This window comes from Leucoraja erinacea, unplaced genomic scaffold (assembly GCF_028641065.1).
Source record: "Leucoraja erinacea ecotype New England unplaced genomic scaffold, Leri_hhj_1 Leri_1375S, whole genome shotgun sequence".
NCBI lineage: Eukaryota > Metazoa > Chordata > Chondrichthyes > Rajiformes > Rajidae > Leucoraja > Leucoraja erinaceus.
Genome location: NW_026575644.1, coordinates 21,075 through 38,280, shown reverse-complemented (window position 1 = coordinate 38,280; position 17,206 = coordinate 21,075). Strand labels below are relative to the sequence as shown.

The 17,206-nt window shown below is 44.4% G+C and overlaps 1 protein-coding gene across 1 annotated transcript; it reads right to left on the bottom strand.

Annotated features, from left to right (window-relative positions):
- Nucleotides 1-2,256: 2,256 nt before the first annotated feature.
- On the bottom strand, nucleotides 2,257-8,175 carry LOC129715752 (nuclear factor 7, brain-like). Its single transcript, XM_055665607.1, has 5 exons — nucleotides 7,617-8,175; nucleotides 7,438-7,533; nucleotides 6,626-6,859; nucleotides 2,968-2,990; nucleotides 2,257-2,872 (listed from the first exon to the last, which is right to left on the bottom strand). The coding sequence occupies exons 1-5, from the start codon at nucleotides 8,025-8,027 to the stop codon at nucleotides 2,701-2,703; spliced, it is 936 nt and encodes a 311-aa protein (XP_055521582.1). The 5' UTR covers nucleotides 8,028-8,175; the 3' UTR covers nucleotides 2,257-2,700.
- Nucleotides 8,176-17,206: the final 9,031 nt, after the last annotated feature.

Sequence of the window (17,206 nt, the reverse complement as noted above, 5' to 3'; positions counted from 1 at the left end):
AGTGTGATCCTTCTGCTCATGTTCTCTGCAGCAGAGGGCGAGACTGAAGGAGGGGCGGCTTCCACCACTGAAACATGTCGGGATTGAATGTCCCTTGTGCAACACAGAATGTGTGGAGGCTCGCGATTGTAGGGTCACTGAAGGAGAGGAGATTCATGGGTGGAAATGACCCTGGACCTGTAACCAAGAATTCATTCAACTCAGGTTAAACCAATGTATGGGTTTTCATGGGGCATTGGACATGTTCCCTCATGGTGGGCGAGTGGTGAAAGAGAAGGCATATGATATCCGATATGACCTGGATAATTGGATCCAAGATTGACTTGGTTTAAGGAGGCAGAGGGTATTGGCATCAGGATAGTTTTGTGAATGAAAGGTGTGGAATGGTAGTGGCTATCTGTACGCAGTGGTCTTCAGCAGGGATCTGTCCTGGGATTGTTGCTGGTTATGATATATATTAACAACCACTTTCCGTGCCGTAGGCATGTGAAGTACATTTGTACTGACATGGAAATTGTTGGTGCTCTGGGTCACGTGGAAGGCTATCAAGGCTGGTCAGCCTCACTTGGTGTATTGTGTGCAGGTCGACATGCTCAAGGAAGGATGTGTTTGTGCTGGAGAGGGAACAGAGGAGATTCATCGGGTCTGAGTCTGATTCATTGATTCATGAAGTAGGATCTCGACCCGAAACGTCACCCATTCCTTCTCCCCAGAGATGCTGCCCGACACGCTGAGTTACTCCAGCATTTTGTGTCTATCTTCGATTAAAACCAGCACCTGCACTTCCTTCCTACAAAGATTCATGGGGATGTTGCTTGTGTTGGTGGACTTTCGTTACAGGGGGACATTCGTCACAACATCTCAATTTCCAGGTGTATGTGAGCAAGAGGATCTTTGTCTGGACAAACAAATGTCTGGAGAAAAAGCCTAGACTAAGGTGAATGCTAGTTTCCCTGACAAATCTAATTCAAGCAATGCCTCAACATGATAGACAGTTAATAACAGTGAACCTAGCGATTCCAACATGTGGCAACACTGAGTCACCAGAAACTTCAGTCACTGACAAATCAGACAGAGTTATGGCACAAATCTCCCTCTGAAGATCGCCCATAAATGTTGGTAACAATCCTGGTCAGCACATTGATACCACATTTCAATACTTATAAGGTCATAATATCATGTGATAGGAGTAGAATTAGGCCATTCGGCCCATCAAGAACTCCGCCATTCAATAATGGCTGATCAACCTCTCCCTCCTAAATCCATTCTCCAGACTTCTCCTCAAAACTTCTGACACCTGTACTAATCAATCTAAATCTATCTATCTATCTATCTATCTATCTATCTATCTCTATCTATCTCTATCTATCTATCTATCTATCTATCTATCTATCTATCTATCTATCTATCTATCTATCTATCTATCTATCTATCTATCTATCTATCTATCTATCTATCTATCTATCTGTCTATCTATCTATCTATCTATCTATCTATCTATCTATCTATCTATCTATCTATCTATCTATCTGTCTATCTGTCTATCTGTCTGTCTGTCTATCTATCTATCTATCTATCTATCTCTGCCTTAAAAATATCCACTGAAATGGTGGTGAATCTGTGAAATTCTTTGTCAGAGAAGGCTGTGGAGCCTACGTCAGTGGATATTTTTACTCAAAAAATGTACCCTCATCTCCTTCCTAAAATAAAGTTCTTTAATTCTGAGGCTGTGACCTCTAGTCCTAAACTCTCCCACTAGTGGAAACGTCCTCTCCACATCCACTCTATCCAAGCCTTTTACTATTCTGTATGTTTCAATGCAGTCCCCCCTCATTCTTCTAAACTCCTGCGAGAACAGGCCCAGTGCCGACAAAAGCTCATCATAGGTTAGCCTACTCATTCCTGGGATCATTCTTGTAAACCTCCTCAGGCCCTTCTCCAGAGCCAGCACATCCTTCCTCAGTTATGGTGTCTGCAATTGCACACAATATTCCAAATGTGGCCTTACCAGCGTCTCATAGAGTCTCAGCATTACATCCCCGTTTTGTATACAAGCCCTCTTGACTTTGTTCCTTTACTACCAATTCCACTTGAAGATTAACATTATGGGACTAGATTTTGGGACTAGATTTAGTTAAATTCATTTTATATAAACAAGTGAACAAGTAACTGGGTGTTTTCGTCCGAGACGAAATTCCTGGCTGAGGTCAATACTAGTTTGTCTGACTCATTCATACAATGCCTCAATGTGGTGGAGAGTTAATAACAATGAAGTCCGTAACTCCAGCAGGGGGCAGACATGAGTTAACCAAAGTCAGTAGTCACTGACAGGACAAGCAGGATCAGTGGCACAAATATCCTTCTCTGACGGAACCCTGTGTGTTTTTATGACAATCTTGGTCATCAAATTCCTACAAGTTTTCAAAATCTCTGATTTAATTAAGTCAAGTTTACTTTGCTGGCTACCTGGTAGAATTCAAACTCGTATCGTGGCGTGTTTCTGCGGATGGGGTTAAGATGTTTTAGTTCATCTAGCAGTCTGTGTCTTGGTTGTATTGTGCTCCTGTGTTGGATGTGTTCAGGGATCTGACATCTCCAGCTGACCACTTGACTGTGAAGCTTCCCAACAGGTGAGATTGGTGCTGGTATAAAACTTTAGTTCCCCTTCAGTTCATCATTACGGTCAATCTTTGCATCTATTTACAACTTAAATATGTCACCCACATGAGAAGTAAGGAATCCATATGTTTTACCTTGGTGATTGGCAACAACGATATCTTTCAACACTGCGTTCAACCAGTAGGGGTGATCAAATTTTTCATCCAGCATGGCACCATCTCTCAGTGACAATGTGTGGAATTCATCACTAATTCTGCAAATATTAAATAACCGGTTATAACCTGCACGTCAACATGTTTATGTGACTTTACAGATCCGTGCAGAGTTTAACTGAAGAGCATGTCCTACCTCCTCTTGCGACCAGCTTCCTCCTGAAATAAATAAAGCAGAAATTGACTGAGGGAACAGCAACTTCACGCAAGTTATTTCACATAGTTGAAAATTACCATTTACTGACTCGCGTTCAAGTTGTCACACAGAGGACATTACACTGATGGAACCAATGCAGGAGGTATGATGAATCTTTGTGAAAATTATGCTATAACTCAGAGGAGGCAATGTGCAGGAAAATCTGCAGGGTGTGGTGGAGACGCCCTCAAAATAAGGGAAGGGATCCCACACCAGTGGGCCACATGAGTGGCTAGAGTGGGGGATAAATTTGTGAAATTTGAGCAATGTTTGTAGACTGTATTAAATAATTGGTATAGCCTCCGAAAATGTCGGATGCATTTTTTTTGCACGGTTCATGTATTGTATATATTTATTACCCGACTAAGGTCTATTTTGAATTTTTTTTTAAAAGGAAAGTCTGGACGTGTTGTGAATTTCCTGCTGAATAATGTCATATGGTCATAAGTGATAGGACCATTCAGCCCATCAAGACTACTCCACTATTCCATCATGGCTGACCTATCTCTCCCTCCTAACCCCATTCTCCTGCCTTCTCCACATAACCTCTGACCCGTACTAATCAAGAATCTATATATATCTGCCTTAAAAATATCCACTGACTTGACCTCCAGAGCCATCTGTGGCAAAGAATTCCAGAGTCACCATCCTCTGACTAAAATTCCTCCTTATTTCCTTCCTAAAGAAATGTCCTTTAATTCTGAGGCTATGACCTCTAGTCCTAGACTCTCCCACTAGTGGAAACATCCTCTCCACATCCACTCTATCCAAGCCTTTCACTCTTCAGTCAGTTTCAATGACGCCACCGCTCATTTTTCTAAACTCCAGCGAGTACAGGCCCAGTGTCGAAAAACACTTATCATATGTTAACCAACAATAAACTGTTAATCATGATTGGTTGGAGGAATTTAAGATTAACGATGGATTAGATTGGGTGTGGATGGAGAATGTATCACCAGTTCTGAAGACACCAAAACACAAATGTAAAATGCAAAGTGGCCTGGAGCAAATCCTGTCAGAACTTCAGTGATCAGAATGTGGAATTTGCGGTCACAGGTCTGGTCGATGTAGATGGTAATGTAACGTAAGATCACGTATGCGGATGAGGGAACCACAAAGGGTGTGAGGCACTGGTCGGGTACAGGTTGTTGTCAGCAAGCAATTTGTTTTGCAGTATAAAAACTTACAGGACTAAATTAAAAGGAAAATCAGCAGAACAAAACAGAGTCAAGAGTCACGACAAACAAGAGAATCCCCAGAGATACAACAAGTATATTAATAGCTAAAGAATAACTCGGGAGAGAATGATTCCCTCTGAGGTCAAAGGGACAACTAGAGAGAGAATAAGTGTGGAGAAAAGAACTGCAGATGCTGGTTTAAATCAAAGGTAGACACAAAATGCTGGAGTAACTCAGCGGGTTAGGCAGCATCTCTGGAGAGAAGGAAGGAGTAAGTGCTGCTCTTTCTTAGTGAGAATCTGGTGCAGTTCAGCAAACTGGGTTGTGATCTGTGGCTCATCAGCTGATTGCTTTTACCACATTAATTGTCGGAAGACATATTTTATTTAAATGGAAAGATTCTAATCCTCCGACCACACTTGATTGGTACTCTGAAACGATACCCTGTTTAAATTTAGAAAAAAATCAGGAGTGACATTGTTGAACCTTTGGTTAAATTTGATAGGACTTGGGGAAGATTTATTCAACATTTTCACACGACATAAATTGTCCCGTCTCCAACCGTTATAATAATTATTTTACCTTTATACGGTGGAACGGACTTGACGACAAACAGGGACTTCAATTGTTGAAATTCTTTGCAGCCCAGATTCAGTTTTGCTTTTTTTTTCTAGTTTAGGGGGGTTTTGTTTTTCTCTTTTTTTTCTTTTTTTTTTTTTTTTTTTTTATCTTTTTTGTTTTTATATATATACAAGTTTTCTTTTAAACACTTAACTATATTTACATAGAGACCGGGAGGTCTATACTCAATGTGTATTTTGACACTGGACTCATATTTAGGTTATCCCTGTTTTTTTTTTTTTTTTTGGGGGGGGGGGGGTTAATTTATTTTTATTAGAAGTACAATAAATTACAGTAATACACATCACATATATCTTATTACATTTGTTGTGCCACTTCATTTTTCGACCTTTAAAAAAGGTAGAAATAAAAGAAGTAAGGAAAGTGAGCAAGAGTCGTGAAGGTGCGGGAAAGTGTTGGGAAAAGAAAGCACCTTAGATTAGAAGTTAGAGAAGGAAATAAAGAAAGGAAATAGACCCTAGAAAGAAAAGAAAACAAAGGAGAAACAATCGCTCTATTATAACAAAAAACTCCGCAAAAAAGGATATACCAACCTGGAGACCGGGAGGTCTATACTCAATGTGTATTTTGACACTGGACTCATATTTAGTTTATCCCTGTTATTAATGTAACCCTGATCACTATGTATCACAATCATTGTTATGTTGATCATTATTTTTTGTTGTTTTTTGTTTATGTTTTTGAAAAAAAATGAATAAAATGATTCTAAAAGGAAAGGAAAGTTGTTGTGTGACTGATCCTGTCAGATGAAAGGTGAAGATCAATATATTATGTCATTCTCCTGCATATCTTCATGAAATGGAAGGTCGCATAGGCAACCCAATCTCGAGACATGGAGTGTAGACAAAGGCCCTTCGGCCCACAATGCCCATGCTTGCCACTGTACCTACCTACACTGCTCCCATTTGCTTGCATTTAATCCGTAGCTTTCATTATCCTGGCAATTCAGGGCTTGTCTGAAAGCTACTGGAATGTTGTGAAAGTAATCTGCATTACCCTCCTTTCTATTCCCACAATCCAATTCCTTGTTCCATATTCCATTTCACGTGCCCGTTAATTCCCACTCATTCGCCCTCCATGTCAGTACACTACTCCCAATATCATGTGCTCTCATTTTGCCCACTAATCTCCCATGTGGGACATTAAAGGCTTTCTGAAAGTGCAGGTACACTACATCCATGACTCTCCCATCTCCATTTTCCTAGTTACATCCAGAAGATTAGTCAAGCATGATTTCCCCTTCGTAAATCCGTGCGGACTCGGACCGATCCTGTTACTGCTATCCAAATGTGCCTCTATTTCATCTTTTATAATTGACTCCAGCATCTTTCCCACAACTGATGTCAGGGTAACTGGTCTATAATTCCCTGTTTTCTCTCTCCCTCCTTTCTTAAAAAGTGGGATAACATGAGCTACCCTCCTATCTACAGCAACTGATGCTGAAACTATAGAACATTGGAAAATTATCACCAATGCGTCCACTATTTCTAGAGCCACTTCCTTAAGTACCCTGGGATGCAGACCATCAGGCCCTGGGGAGATGGCAGGAGTATGGAGTTGAAAATGTGAACAAGATCAGCCATGATTGAATGGCGGAGTAGACTTGATGGGCCGAATGGTCTAATTCGTCTACTATGAATTATGAGATAGCAGAGCGTGTTTGTATGGGGGACGTTGGATAAATATAGGAATTGATAAAAGTTGCATTTGCACAAATATATCGCTCCCAATGTTGTGACTGCAGTTTCATTGAACGAGATTGAAACATAACCCCTGACCTTCAGAAATAACACGATGTCTGTTTGTTCCATTCGCCCCTGCAGCTTTGAGAGTTCCTCCTCAATAGTGTTTAAATTCTCTTGAATGTCTTGAAGATTTTTCTCCATTGGACTTAGAATCTTCTCCTCATCCTCCTTGATCTCTCCGAGAATGCGCTGCTCTTTCTTCACGAGAATCTGGTGCAGTTCAGCAAACTGAGATGTGACGTGAGACTTGAGGCTTTGTGACTGCTCCTGTCAAATGAAAGGTGAAGATTGATCGAATATATTTCTGTATTCTATTTCGTTGTTCAGTAGAAGGTGACCATTTGGCACATCGATATCTATGCTGTTCCTGAGAATAATCCCATTAATCTCATGTCCTCCCGTTTCCCAGAAACACAATGGCCCTCACGTCCACATTAACTCCCACCGACTCCTTCACAGATCACCCGCCTTCAGGAGCTTCATTACAGCAAACAATTAAACCAACATGTCTGGGAGATGTGGGCGGAACCCATCCTGGTCAGAGTTGTACCGAGGGGGGAGATTTGTACCAGGGGGGGGAGGTGTGTGGTGTGGGGGGGGGGGGGGGGGGGGGAGGGGGGGGGGGGGGGGGTTGGGGGGGGGGGGGGGGGGTGGGGGACGGGGGGAGAGCGGGAGGGAAGTGGACATGGAAGCGTCACGTAGACAATACCAGAAGTCAGGGTGGAACCGAATTCACCGGAGCAGTGAAACAGCGCAACTAACTGCTGCCACGCTACGCTGTAGTGCATTAACCAAAATACAAAACTACACAACACGATCAGAAATGCCACACAACAAGGCCTCACCCGGACTTGGGAAATCTTCTGCTTCTGTTGCTCTTCCATTTCCTGGATGGCTGATTTATTTGTTGTCAGAGATTGTATGGATGATTTAACCTGATCCTGGGAATCAGAGAGAAAGGGGGTTAGACAATAAACATTCAACTATACATTCAAGCAAGTGATCGTAGTCGGTTTGCTTTTACCTTGTAGGTTTCAACAGCTTCTTTAATCGGTATGAAGCTGTGAGACTTGTGTTCCCGCGCATCTCGACAAACCAGGCAGATCAGTTTCTTGTCCGTTTCACAAAACAGCTTCAGTTCTTCCTGATGTTCCTCGCAGTGATGTTTACTTTCCTTCTCTTCCGTATTCAGGCTCAGTGTTCGAGCTTTCTCAGACAGTCTCGCCAAGGCCCGATTAACTTTGAGGGTGCGGTCTGTAAACACCTCTCTACATTCCGGGCAGGAGTTTCTCTCCTCCCTGTCCCAACTCTGTGTGATACAGGAGCGGCAGAAGTTGTGCCCACACTCCAGTGACACCGGATCGGTGAAGAAATCCAGGCAGATGGGACAAATTGTCTCCTCTGTTAAATTCACGACCTGCTCTTTAGAAGCCATTTTAACTCCTGCCACTTCCTGGTTTGAAACTGCTTTCACTGATTGGGAGCTGCTGATCCCTTGTGATCCCTCTGTACCGCGAGTGTCTACCGCGCACGCTGCCGTCTCCAGCACATTTGCTGTAGGGTTTCAGGGTGAACGTGTTCTAGGTGACCGTGTCCTGACCTCAAATACCCATGGAGGGTTTAGTGAGATGTTAAACAGACCGGTATATAAATGTAAACGCAGGGAATGTTATGGGGCAGTTTAGAGCAGGACAGAAAAAAGAAACTAACTGGGGTGTAAAACGATGGTTAAATATAAACTTAGAGTGAAGTCAAGTCGGATTTATTGTCATCTGTACAAGTACTGCGATGAACAGCTGCGATGAAAACCACATCGCCGTTTCAGCAGCATCACACACACAAATACTCAGCGCTTCACACAATATAAATTAAACACAAATTACAACCACATTACACATAAATCCTGCAAGTTAATAAAAACAAAATTAAAAACTGCTCCAAAGACAAGGCATTAATACAAAACACAATTGAATATAAACACATCCATGGCCAGTGCAGGCGGTAGTGCAACTCGTGTGCGTTGGAAATGCCGCACCAGGCCATGATGCGAACAGTCAGGATACATTCTACAGCGCTGATGTGGAGGTTTCTTCAAGTATCAGGTTATATCCCGGAATATCCACAATGCGAAGACACAATCCGTATGGAACAAAGAACAGTACGCACAGGAGCAGCCCTTCGGCCCACAGTGTCTGTGCTGAATATGATGCCAAGACCAACTCTTACCTGCTTGAACATAATCTATATCCTTCAATTACCTGCATACTCACGTGCCTATCCAAACATCTCTTCACCGCCTGTCTCGTATCAGCCTCCACCACCATCCCTGGCAGCGCGTTCCAGAAACTCACCATCATTGGGGTAGAAAACCTGCCTCACACATCTCCTTTAAACTTTGCCCCTCTCATCCTATAGCTATGCTCTCTACTATTAAATATTTCCCTCTCAGTAAAAGGTTCTGATTGTGTAACCTGCCCACCCCTCTCATAATTCGATAGACTTCCATCAAGTCTCCCCTCAACCTCCGGCGGTCCGGAGAAAACTTTCCATAGTCGGTCTGACCTCTCCATTCTCTTAATGAAATCCTAATTCTGGTAAACCTCCTGTGCATCGTTGCCTAGTACTTCATATCCACTTTCACATCCAGTGACTCTATCACCATCGACATTCCGGGTGCCCCGATATAGGTGCGGGTGATGAGGGGGGAATGGGTGATGTGAGAGTAGGTACAGGGTAAGAGTGAGAGGATAAGGAACAGGGGAATTAGGGCGGCGGTGGGCAGAATTGGTATTCAATGAGAGACGGCTGCGAGTTGAGACACACGGGACTGCAGATGCAAACTGCTGGACGAACGTAGCGGGTCAGGGGCCTATCTGTGGCACCAACAGGTGCGGTGGCGAGGCAGAGATGATGTTACTGAACGAGGAATCCAGAGTCACATCCAGAGACGCAAATTCAAGTGTCTCCACTGCACCTTAAATGAATGATTGAAATTAAATCCTTTCTATCATGGAAATGCCTTAATTAATAATTAATAAATGGTGGTAGTTGCAGCTTTTATAAAGACCAGCGGTATAATTGCTGCCTTACGGTGCTTATAGCGCCAGAGAGCCGGGTGCTGTCTGTACGGAGTTTGTACGTTTAGTTCAGTTTGGAGATACAGCCCGGAAACAGGCCCTTCGGCCCAGCAGGACCAGCGATCCCCGCACATTAACACTATCCTACACCCACTAGGGACAATTTTTGCATTTACCAAAACTAATTAACCTGTACGTCTTTGGAGTGTGGGAGGAAACCGAAGATCTCGGCGAAAACCCACGCACGTTACGGGGAGAGCGTGCAAACTCCGTACAGACAGCACCCAAGCTAGAATGTAGGCGGAGACAGTAAGTCTAGTGGGAGAAGGGGAATGGGATGGAGAGAGAAAGCAAGGGCTATCAGAAGTTAGAGAATTCAATGTTCATACCGCTGGGGTGTAAACTACCCAAGCGAAACCTTGCTTTCTCTCTCCATCCCCTTCCCCTTCCCAGTTCTCCCACCAGTCTTACTGTCTCCGACTACATTCTATCTTTGTCTCGCCCCCTCCTCTGACATCAGTCTGAAGAAGGGTCTCAACGAGAAACATCGCCCATTCCTTCTCTCCAGAGATGCTGCCTCACCCGCTGAGTTACTCCAGCATTTAGTGTCTACCTTCGATTTAAACCAGCATCTGCAGTTCTTTCTTACCCATTTGTACTTTAGCCCTGCTCCCTCCGTGGACTCCAGTCAAGGCTCAGATTTTATCTTTCAGTATTGCTGCTACTCGACGTCACCTTGCAACATTATGGTTTCGTTGGGCCAACATTCTACATAATGAACGGGTGAAAAGACTTAAAGGGAAGAGAAGAATCGGAATTGGATTTAGCAAATGACCATATCGACAAATGGACAAGTTCCGTTATCTTGTGCAGTCATATTTACGATTACACAAAAACAAAACCCTTGTCCAAAAAAGGGCTTCCTTTCCCTGTAAAATGATTTTTATTTTACAACAGGCAATGTCTTTCTTTATAAGACACAAAATACTGAATTAACTCAATGGGTTTGGCAACATCTCTGGAGAACATGGGCATTTCTGGAGATCCATGTTCTCCAGTGAAGCTGCCGGACCCGCTGAATTACTGCAGTGGGTTTTTTTTTCAATCCTGTTGTGTATTAACCTGAGTCTGCAGTTCTTTGCTTCGACATGATGCCCTCGTCAGCCTGCACCCGACCCATATCCTTATATTCCATGTACTTCAATGTGCTTATCTGAAAGCCAATTAAACGCAAGCATCGTATCAGCCGCCACCACACCCCCGGCAATGTGTTCCTGGCCCCCACTACTATGTGTAAATAACTTGCCCCCCCCCAACACCTCTATTGAACTGTGCTTCTATCACCCTACAGCTCTGCCCTCTAGACTTGGACGCTTCCATCCCGGGAAAAGGGTTCTGGCTCATTTCCATTTTAACCCACTCCATCTCCCAATCCACAGCGGGAACTGTACATCTCCACTGTCACCTCATCCAATCTCACCATTCTGTCGCCCAAATTCTCCTTCAAGACCAAGGGGCGATCAGCGTGTCCCTCGTTCAATTTATTGAGTTGCCTTCGACGCCCATGTGTGTTCTTTTTTGTTTTGTTTAGAGATACAACGCGGAAACAGGCCATTCGGCCAACCGAGTCCGCACCCACCAGCGATCCCCACACATTAACACTACCCCAGGGACAATTTTACATTTACACCAAGCCAATTAACCTACAAGCCTGTAAGTCTTTGGAGCGTGGGAGGAAACCGAAGATCTCCACGCGGTCATGGGGAGAATGTGTAAATTCCGTACAGACACCACCCGCAGTCAGGCCCGAGTCTCTGGGGCTGTGAGGCAGCAACTCTAGCGCCGCGCCACCGTGTTATTCCATTCATTGTGTTGCCTTCAGTGCCCATGGCTGTTCTCTTTACCTATGTGGAATAACAATGCAGTGGGGTGACTGCGCGGAACAAGATACCTGTTCTATCTTTAAGAGTGACCCTGAGCTTACACGTACCTGTCATACATTCACCATTTCATTCCCACCCGCTTCTCCATGTCTGGATTAATGAAATATTGCAACCAGGCTCAACATTAGTAATTTGACTGGTAAGGGTGTCAGCGGTTATGGGGTGAAAGAATGAGAATGGGGTTGAGGGGGAATGATACATGAGCCAGGATTGAGTAGCGGAGTAGACATGATGCGCTTTGTTGCCTAATTCTGCTCCTATAACTTATTAACTTATGAGCTTACTGTATCAACACAAACTGGAGCAACAACACGGTATCAACTAACGGAGCAAAGTACAACTTCAGAAAAGAACAACAAATTCAATATTTGGATATAATTATCCAGTTCTTGTGTCTCTCATTCTCAGGTACCGCCCTCTTTTAATCGCTATATAATTAAAAGTCTGTGTCTGTGTGTGTGTGTTTTTTTTTGTGTGGTTTTTTGTGTGTTTGGGTGTGTGTGTGTGTCGGTGTGTTTGTGTCTGTGTCTGTGTTTGTGGGTGTCTGTGTGCGCGTGTGTTTGTGTGTGCGTGTGTGTATGTGTGTGTGTGTGTGCGCGCGTGTGTATATGTGTGTGTGTGCGTGTGTGTGTGTATATATGTGTGTATGTGCATGTGTATATGTGTGCGTGTGCGTGTGCGTGTGCGTGTGTAAATAGGAAAATGGACAAGGGAGAGCCAGTGGATGTAGTGTACCTGGACTTTCAGAAAGCATTTGATAAGGTCCCACATAGGGGATTAGTGGGCAAAATTAGGGCACATGGTATTGGGGTTAGAGTGCTGACATGGATAGAAAATTGGTTGGCAGACAGGAAACAAAGAGTAGGGATTAACGGATCCCCTTCAGAATGGCAGGCAGTCACAATAGACAGTAGACAATAGACAATAGACAATAGACAATAGGTGCAGGAGGAGGTCATTTGGCCCTTCGAGCCAGCACCGTCATTCAATGTGATCATGGCTGATCATCCCCAATCAGTACCCCGTTCCTGCCTTCTCCCCATATTCCCTGACTCCGCTATTTTTAAGAGATTGTTACTAATGGGGTACCGCAAGGCTCGGTGCTGGGACCGAGGCTATTTACAATATACACCAATGATTGGATGAAGGGATTCAAAGTAACGTTAGCAAATTTGCAGATGACACATAGCTGGGTGGCAATGTGAACTGTGAGGAGGATGCTATGAGAATGCAGCGTGACTTGGACAGGTTGCGGGAGTGGGCAGATGCATGGCAGATGCAGTTTAATGCAGATAAATGTGAGGTTATCCACTTTGGTAGCAAAAACAGGAAGGCAGATTACAATCTAAATGGCGTCGTTGGGAAAAGGGGAAGTACAACGGGATCTGGGTTTCCTTGTTCATCATTCTATGAAAGTAAGCACGCAGATCTAGCCAGCAGTGAAGAAAGCCAATGCCATGTTGGTCTTTATAACAAGAGTAGTCGAATATCGGGACAAAGCGGTCCTTCTGCAGTTGACAGGGCCCTAGTGAGACCACACCTGGAGTATTGTCTGCAATTTTGATCCCCTAATGTGAGGAAGGACATTCTTGCTATTGAGGGAGTACAACGTTTACAAGGTTAATTCCCGGGATGGCGGGACTGTCATATGCTGAGAGAATGGAGCGGCTGGGCTTGTACACTCTGGAGTTTAGAAGGATGAGAGGGATTCATTTTTGAAACATATAAGATTATTAAGGGTTTGGACACGCTATGCGCAGGAAACATGTTCCCTATGTTGGAGAAGTCCAGAACCAGGGGCTACAGTTTAAGAATAAGGAGACGAGGAAACAATGTTTCACACAGAGAGGTGTGAGTCTGTGGAATTCTCTGCCTCAGAGGGCGATAGAGGCCGGTTCTCTGGATACTTTCAAGAGAGAGCTAGATAGGGCTCTTCAGGATAGCGGAGTCAGTGGATATGGGTAGAAGGCAGGAACGGGGTACTGATTGTGGATGATCAGCCATGATCACATTGAATGACGGTGCCGGCTCGAAGGGCCGAATGGCCTACTCCTGCACCTATTGTCTAGTGTCTATTGGTGATAACGTCGTAAAAGTAAACTGTCCCGGCCTCTTAACTGAGATGAACTCCCACCCTCCCGGGGATGGGGCGGGCGGGGAGAGGGGGTGTATCTAACTCGTCATCCAACCGCCCGATGCTCCAGACTCCAGTCCAATGCGTAAGGATTTGGGGGGAGGGGGAAGAGGGGAAGAGGGGAGATTGGTAGAAGGCAAGATTTTGTTTAACATAGTGGCACAGAGGCTGGTAACTGATTTAGAAAGGAACAGGTTAATAGATACAAAAGTGTATAAAGCAGGAATCCCAGGTTTCACATGTTGCTTAAAACACATTAGTGTAATATTGGACCTGATTCAACAGCCAAGCTCGAGAGGAGAGATTTGCATGTAGTGTTTTCGGACTTGGCAAACACGTGTGGTTCTGAGCAATATGGTTTTATTTGGAGTGCTGTTGATTTATTTAGTGTTTCGGTATTCACAGTAAATTTAGTGAAGGCATAGGTTAAGCATGGACAGTGGATACACTGGGAAAGTGTAGAAAAGAGGAGGTTTAGCTGGAGGGACCAGTGGTGCATGGAGGCGGGTCGTGTAAGTTTCCTTGTCAGGACTATTTATGATGTGCTTCCATCACCGAAGAACATCAAGCAAATGGGTGGGTGGGGACCCGACATGTCCCTTGTGTTCAAAGGTGACAACTTTGAGGCATATATTATCAGAAGGTAGACAAAAATGCTGGAGAAAGGCAGCGGGTGCAGCAGCATCTGTGGAGCGAAAGAAATAGGCAATGTGTCGGGCCGAACCCCTACTTCAGACTGTTATCAGTATGTGGGGTTAGTCTTTCTCAGGGTCAATATACCTGGCGGCATAATCAGATTTTGAAGTACACAGCTGTAGCAATTGAGAGGAGGAGAGTACAGGTGAATTCAGTAGGCATCAGGATGGGAGTGTAGCTATTCATTGTGTTCCTGGGGAAGAGAAAGTTCGAGGAGAGAAGTTTACAGACAGGTATGAGTTAGGCCAGTTACGGGGAGCCAATGATCAGGAGATGCGGGTAGATTTAGGAGGAAATTCCTCCTAAACTTCCTTGTTCCACAGGAAATAATTACTAGTAGTTTGAGGCCTGATCTAGTGTTATATCAGTTAGTCAGCGGAGAGTGCATTTTATAGAACTGACGGTGCATTGGGAGAACTTGCTGGATGAGGCTTATAAAAATAAAAGGCTTAGATATGTAGAGTTGGCAGCAGAAGTTGAGCAGCGAGGATGGAGAGCAAGAGGCATACGGTAAAGATGGGCTGTAGAGGATTCATAGCGAGATCAACCACGTCCCTATTTGGAGAGCTAGGAATTTGCAGACAGAGTCTACATCAGGCTGCAGAGCAAATATCAGAGGCAGCAGAGGAAGGCAGTAGGTGGGTTTGGTGGAGAAGAAACAGTGTCAGTTGGGAGCAGAAAGGAAACATATGACATGTTATAAAAATATATTGTCAAGCATATTGTTTGAGAAAAGACATACAAGGATGTTGCCAGGATTAGAGGGTGTGAGCTATAGGGAGAGGTTGAGTAGACTGGGTCTCTATTCCTTGGAGCGCAGGAGGATGAGGGGAGATCTTATAGAGGTGCAAGCTCTGTACAGACAGCACCCGTAGTCAGGATCGAACTCGGGTCTCTAGGTAGGTGAATCAGGAACCAGAGGATATACTGTAGGTTTAAGGTGAAGGGGGGAAGATTTAATAGGAAACTGAGGGCTAACCTTTTCACACAAAGGGTGGTGGGTATATGGAATAACATAGTTGAGGCTGGGACTATCCCATCAGATAAGAAATAGTTAGACAGGTACATGGATAGGACAGGTTTGGAGGGATATGGACCAAGTGCAGGCAAGTAGGACTGGTGTAGGTGGGATATTGTTGGCCGGGTTTAGGCAAGTTGGGCTGAAGGGCCCGTTTCCACACTATTAATTTATGACCATTACTCTATGACTATGACATGCAGGATGTGTATTTTTATGTAATTGTAGTCTGTGTGAGTGTATCCCGGTCTTACCATTTACCAAAACTAATTAACCTGTACGTCTTTGGAGTGTGGGAGGAAACCGAAGATCTCGGCGAAAACCCACGCACGTTACGGGGAGAGCGTGCAAACTCCGTACAGACAGCACCCGAGATAGAATGTAGGCGGAGACAGTAAGTCTAGTGGGAGATGGGGAATGGGATGGAGAGAGAAAGCAAGGGCTATCAGAAGTTAGAGAATTCAATGTTCATACCGCTGGGGTGTAAACTACCCAAGCGAAACCTTGCTTTCTCTCTCCATCCCCTTCCCCTTCCCAGTTCTCCCACCAGTCTTACTGTCTCCGAATACATTCTATCTTTGTCTCGCCCCCTCCTCTGACATCAGTCTGAAGAAGGGTCTCAACGCGAAACATCTCCCATTCCTTCCCTCCAGAGATGCTGCCTCACCCGCTGAGTTACTCCAGCATTTAGTGTCTACCTTCGATTTAAACCAGCATCTGCAGTTCTTTCTTACCCATTTGTACTTTAGCCCTGCTCCCTCCGTGGACTCCAGTCAAGGCTCATATTTTATCTTTCAGTATTGCTGCTACTCGACGTCACCTTGCAACATTATGGTTTCGTTGGGTCAACATTCTACTTAATGAATGGGTGAAAAGACTTAAAGGGAAGAGAAGAATCGGAATTGGATTTAGCAAATGACCATATCGACAAATGGACAAGTTCCGTTATCTTGTGCAGTCATATTTACGATTACACCAAAAACAAAACCCTTCTCCAAAAAAGGGCTTCCTTTCCCTGTAAAATGATCTTTATTTTTCAACAGGCAACGTCTTTCTTTATAAGACACAAAATACTGAAATAACTCAATGGGTTTGGCAACATCTCTGGAGAACATGGGCATTTCTGGAGATCCATGTTCTCCAGTGAAGCTGCCGGACCCGCTGAATTACTACAGTGGGTTTTTTTCAATCCTTTTGTGTATTAACCTGAGTCTGCAGTTCTTTGCTTCGACATGATGCCCTCGTCAGCCTGCACCCGACCCATATCCTTATATTCCATGTACTTCAATGTGCTTATCTGAAAGCCAATTAAACGCAAGCATCGTATCAGCCGCCACCACACCCCCGGCAATGTGTTCCTGGCCCCCACTACTATGTGTAAATAACTTGCCCCCCCCCCAACACCTCTATTGAACTGTGCTTCTATCACCCTACAGCTCTGCCCTCTAGACTTGGACGCTTCCATCCCGGGAAAAGGGTTCTGGCTCATTTCCATTTTAACCCACTCCATCTCCCAATCCACAGCGGGAACTGTACATCTCCACTGTCACCTCATCCAATCTCACCATTCTGTCGCCCAAATTCTCCTTCAAGACCAAGGGGCGATCAGCGTGTCCCTCGTTCAATTTATTGAGTTGCCTTCGACGCCCATGTGTGTTCTTTTTAGTTTTGTTTAGAGATACAACGCGGAAACAGGCCATTCGGCCAACCGAGTCCGCACCCACCAGCGATCCCCACACATTAACA

Coding starts and splice junctions, on each gene's coding strand:
- LOC129715752 (XM_055665607.1), bottom strand. CDS start 8,027: ATGGCTTCTAAAGAGCAGGTCGTGAATTTAACAGAGGAGACAATTTGT. Junction 7,534..7,616: donor AAGCTGTTGAAACCTACAAG/GTAAAAGCAAAC, acceptor TCTGATTCCCAG/GATCAGGTTAAATCATCCAT. Junction 2,991..6,625: donor ACATCGTGTTATTTCTGAAG/GTCAGGGGTTAT, acceptor TATTTATTTCAG/GAGGAAGCTGGTCGCAAGAG.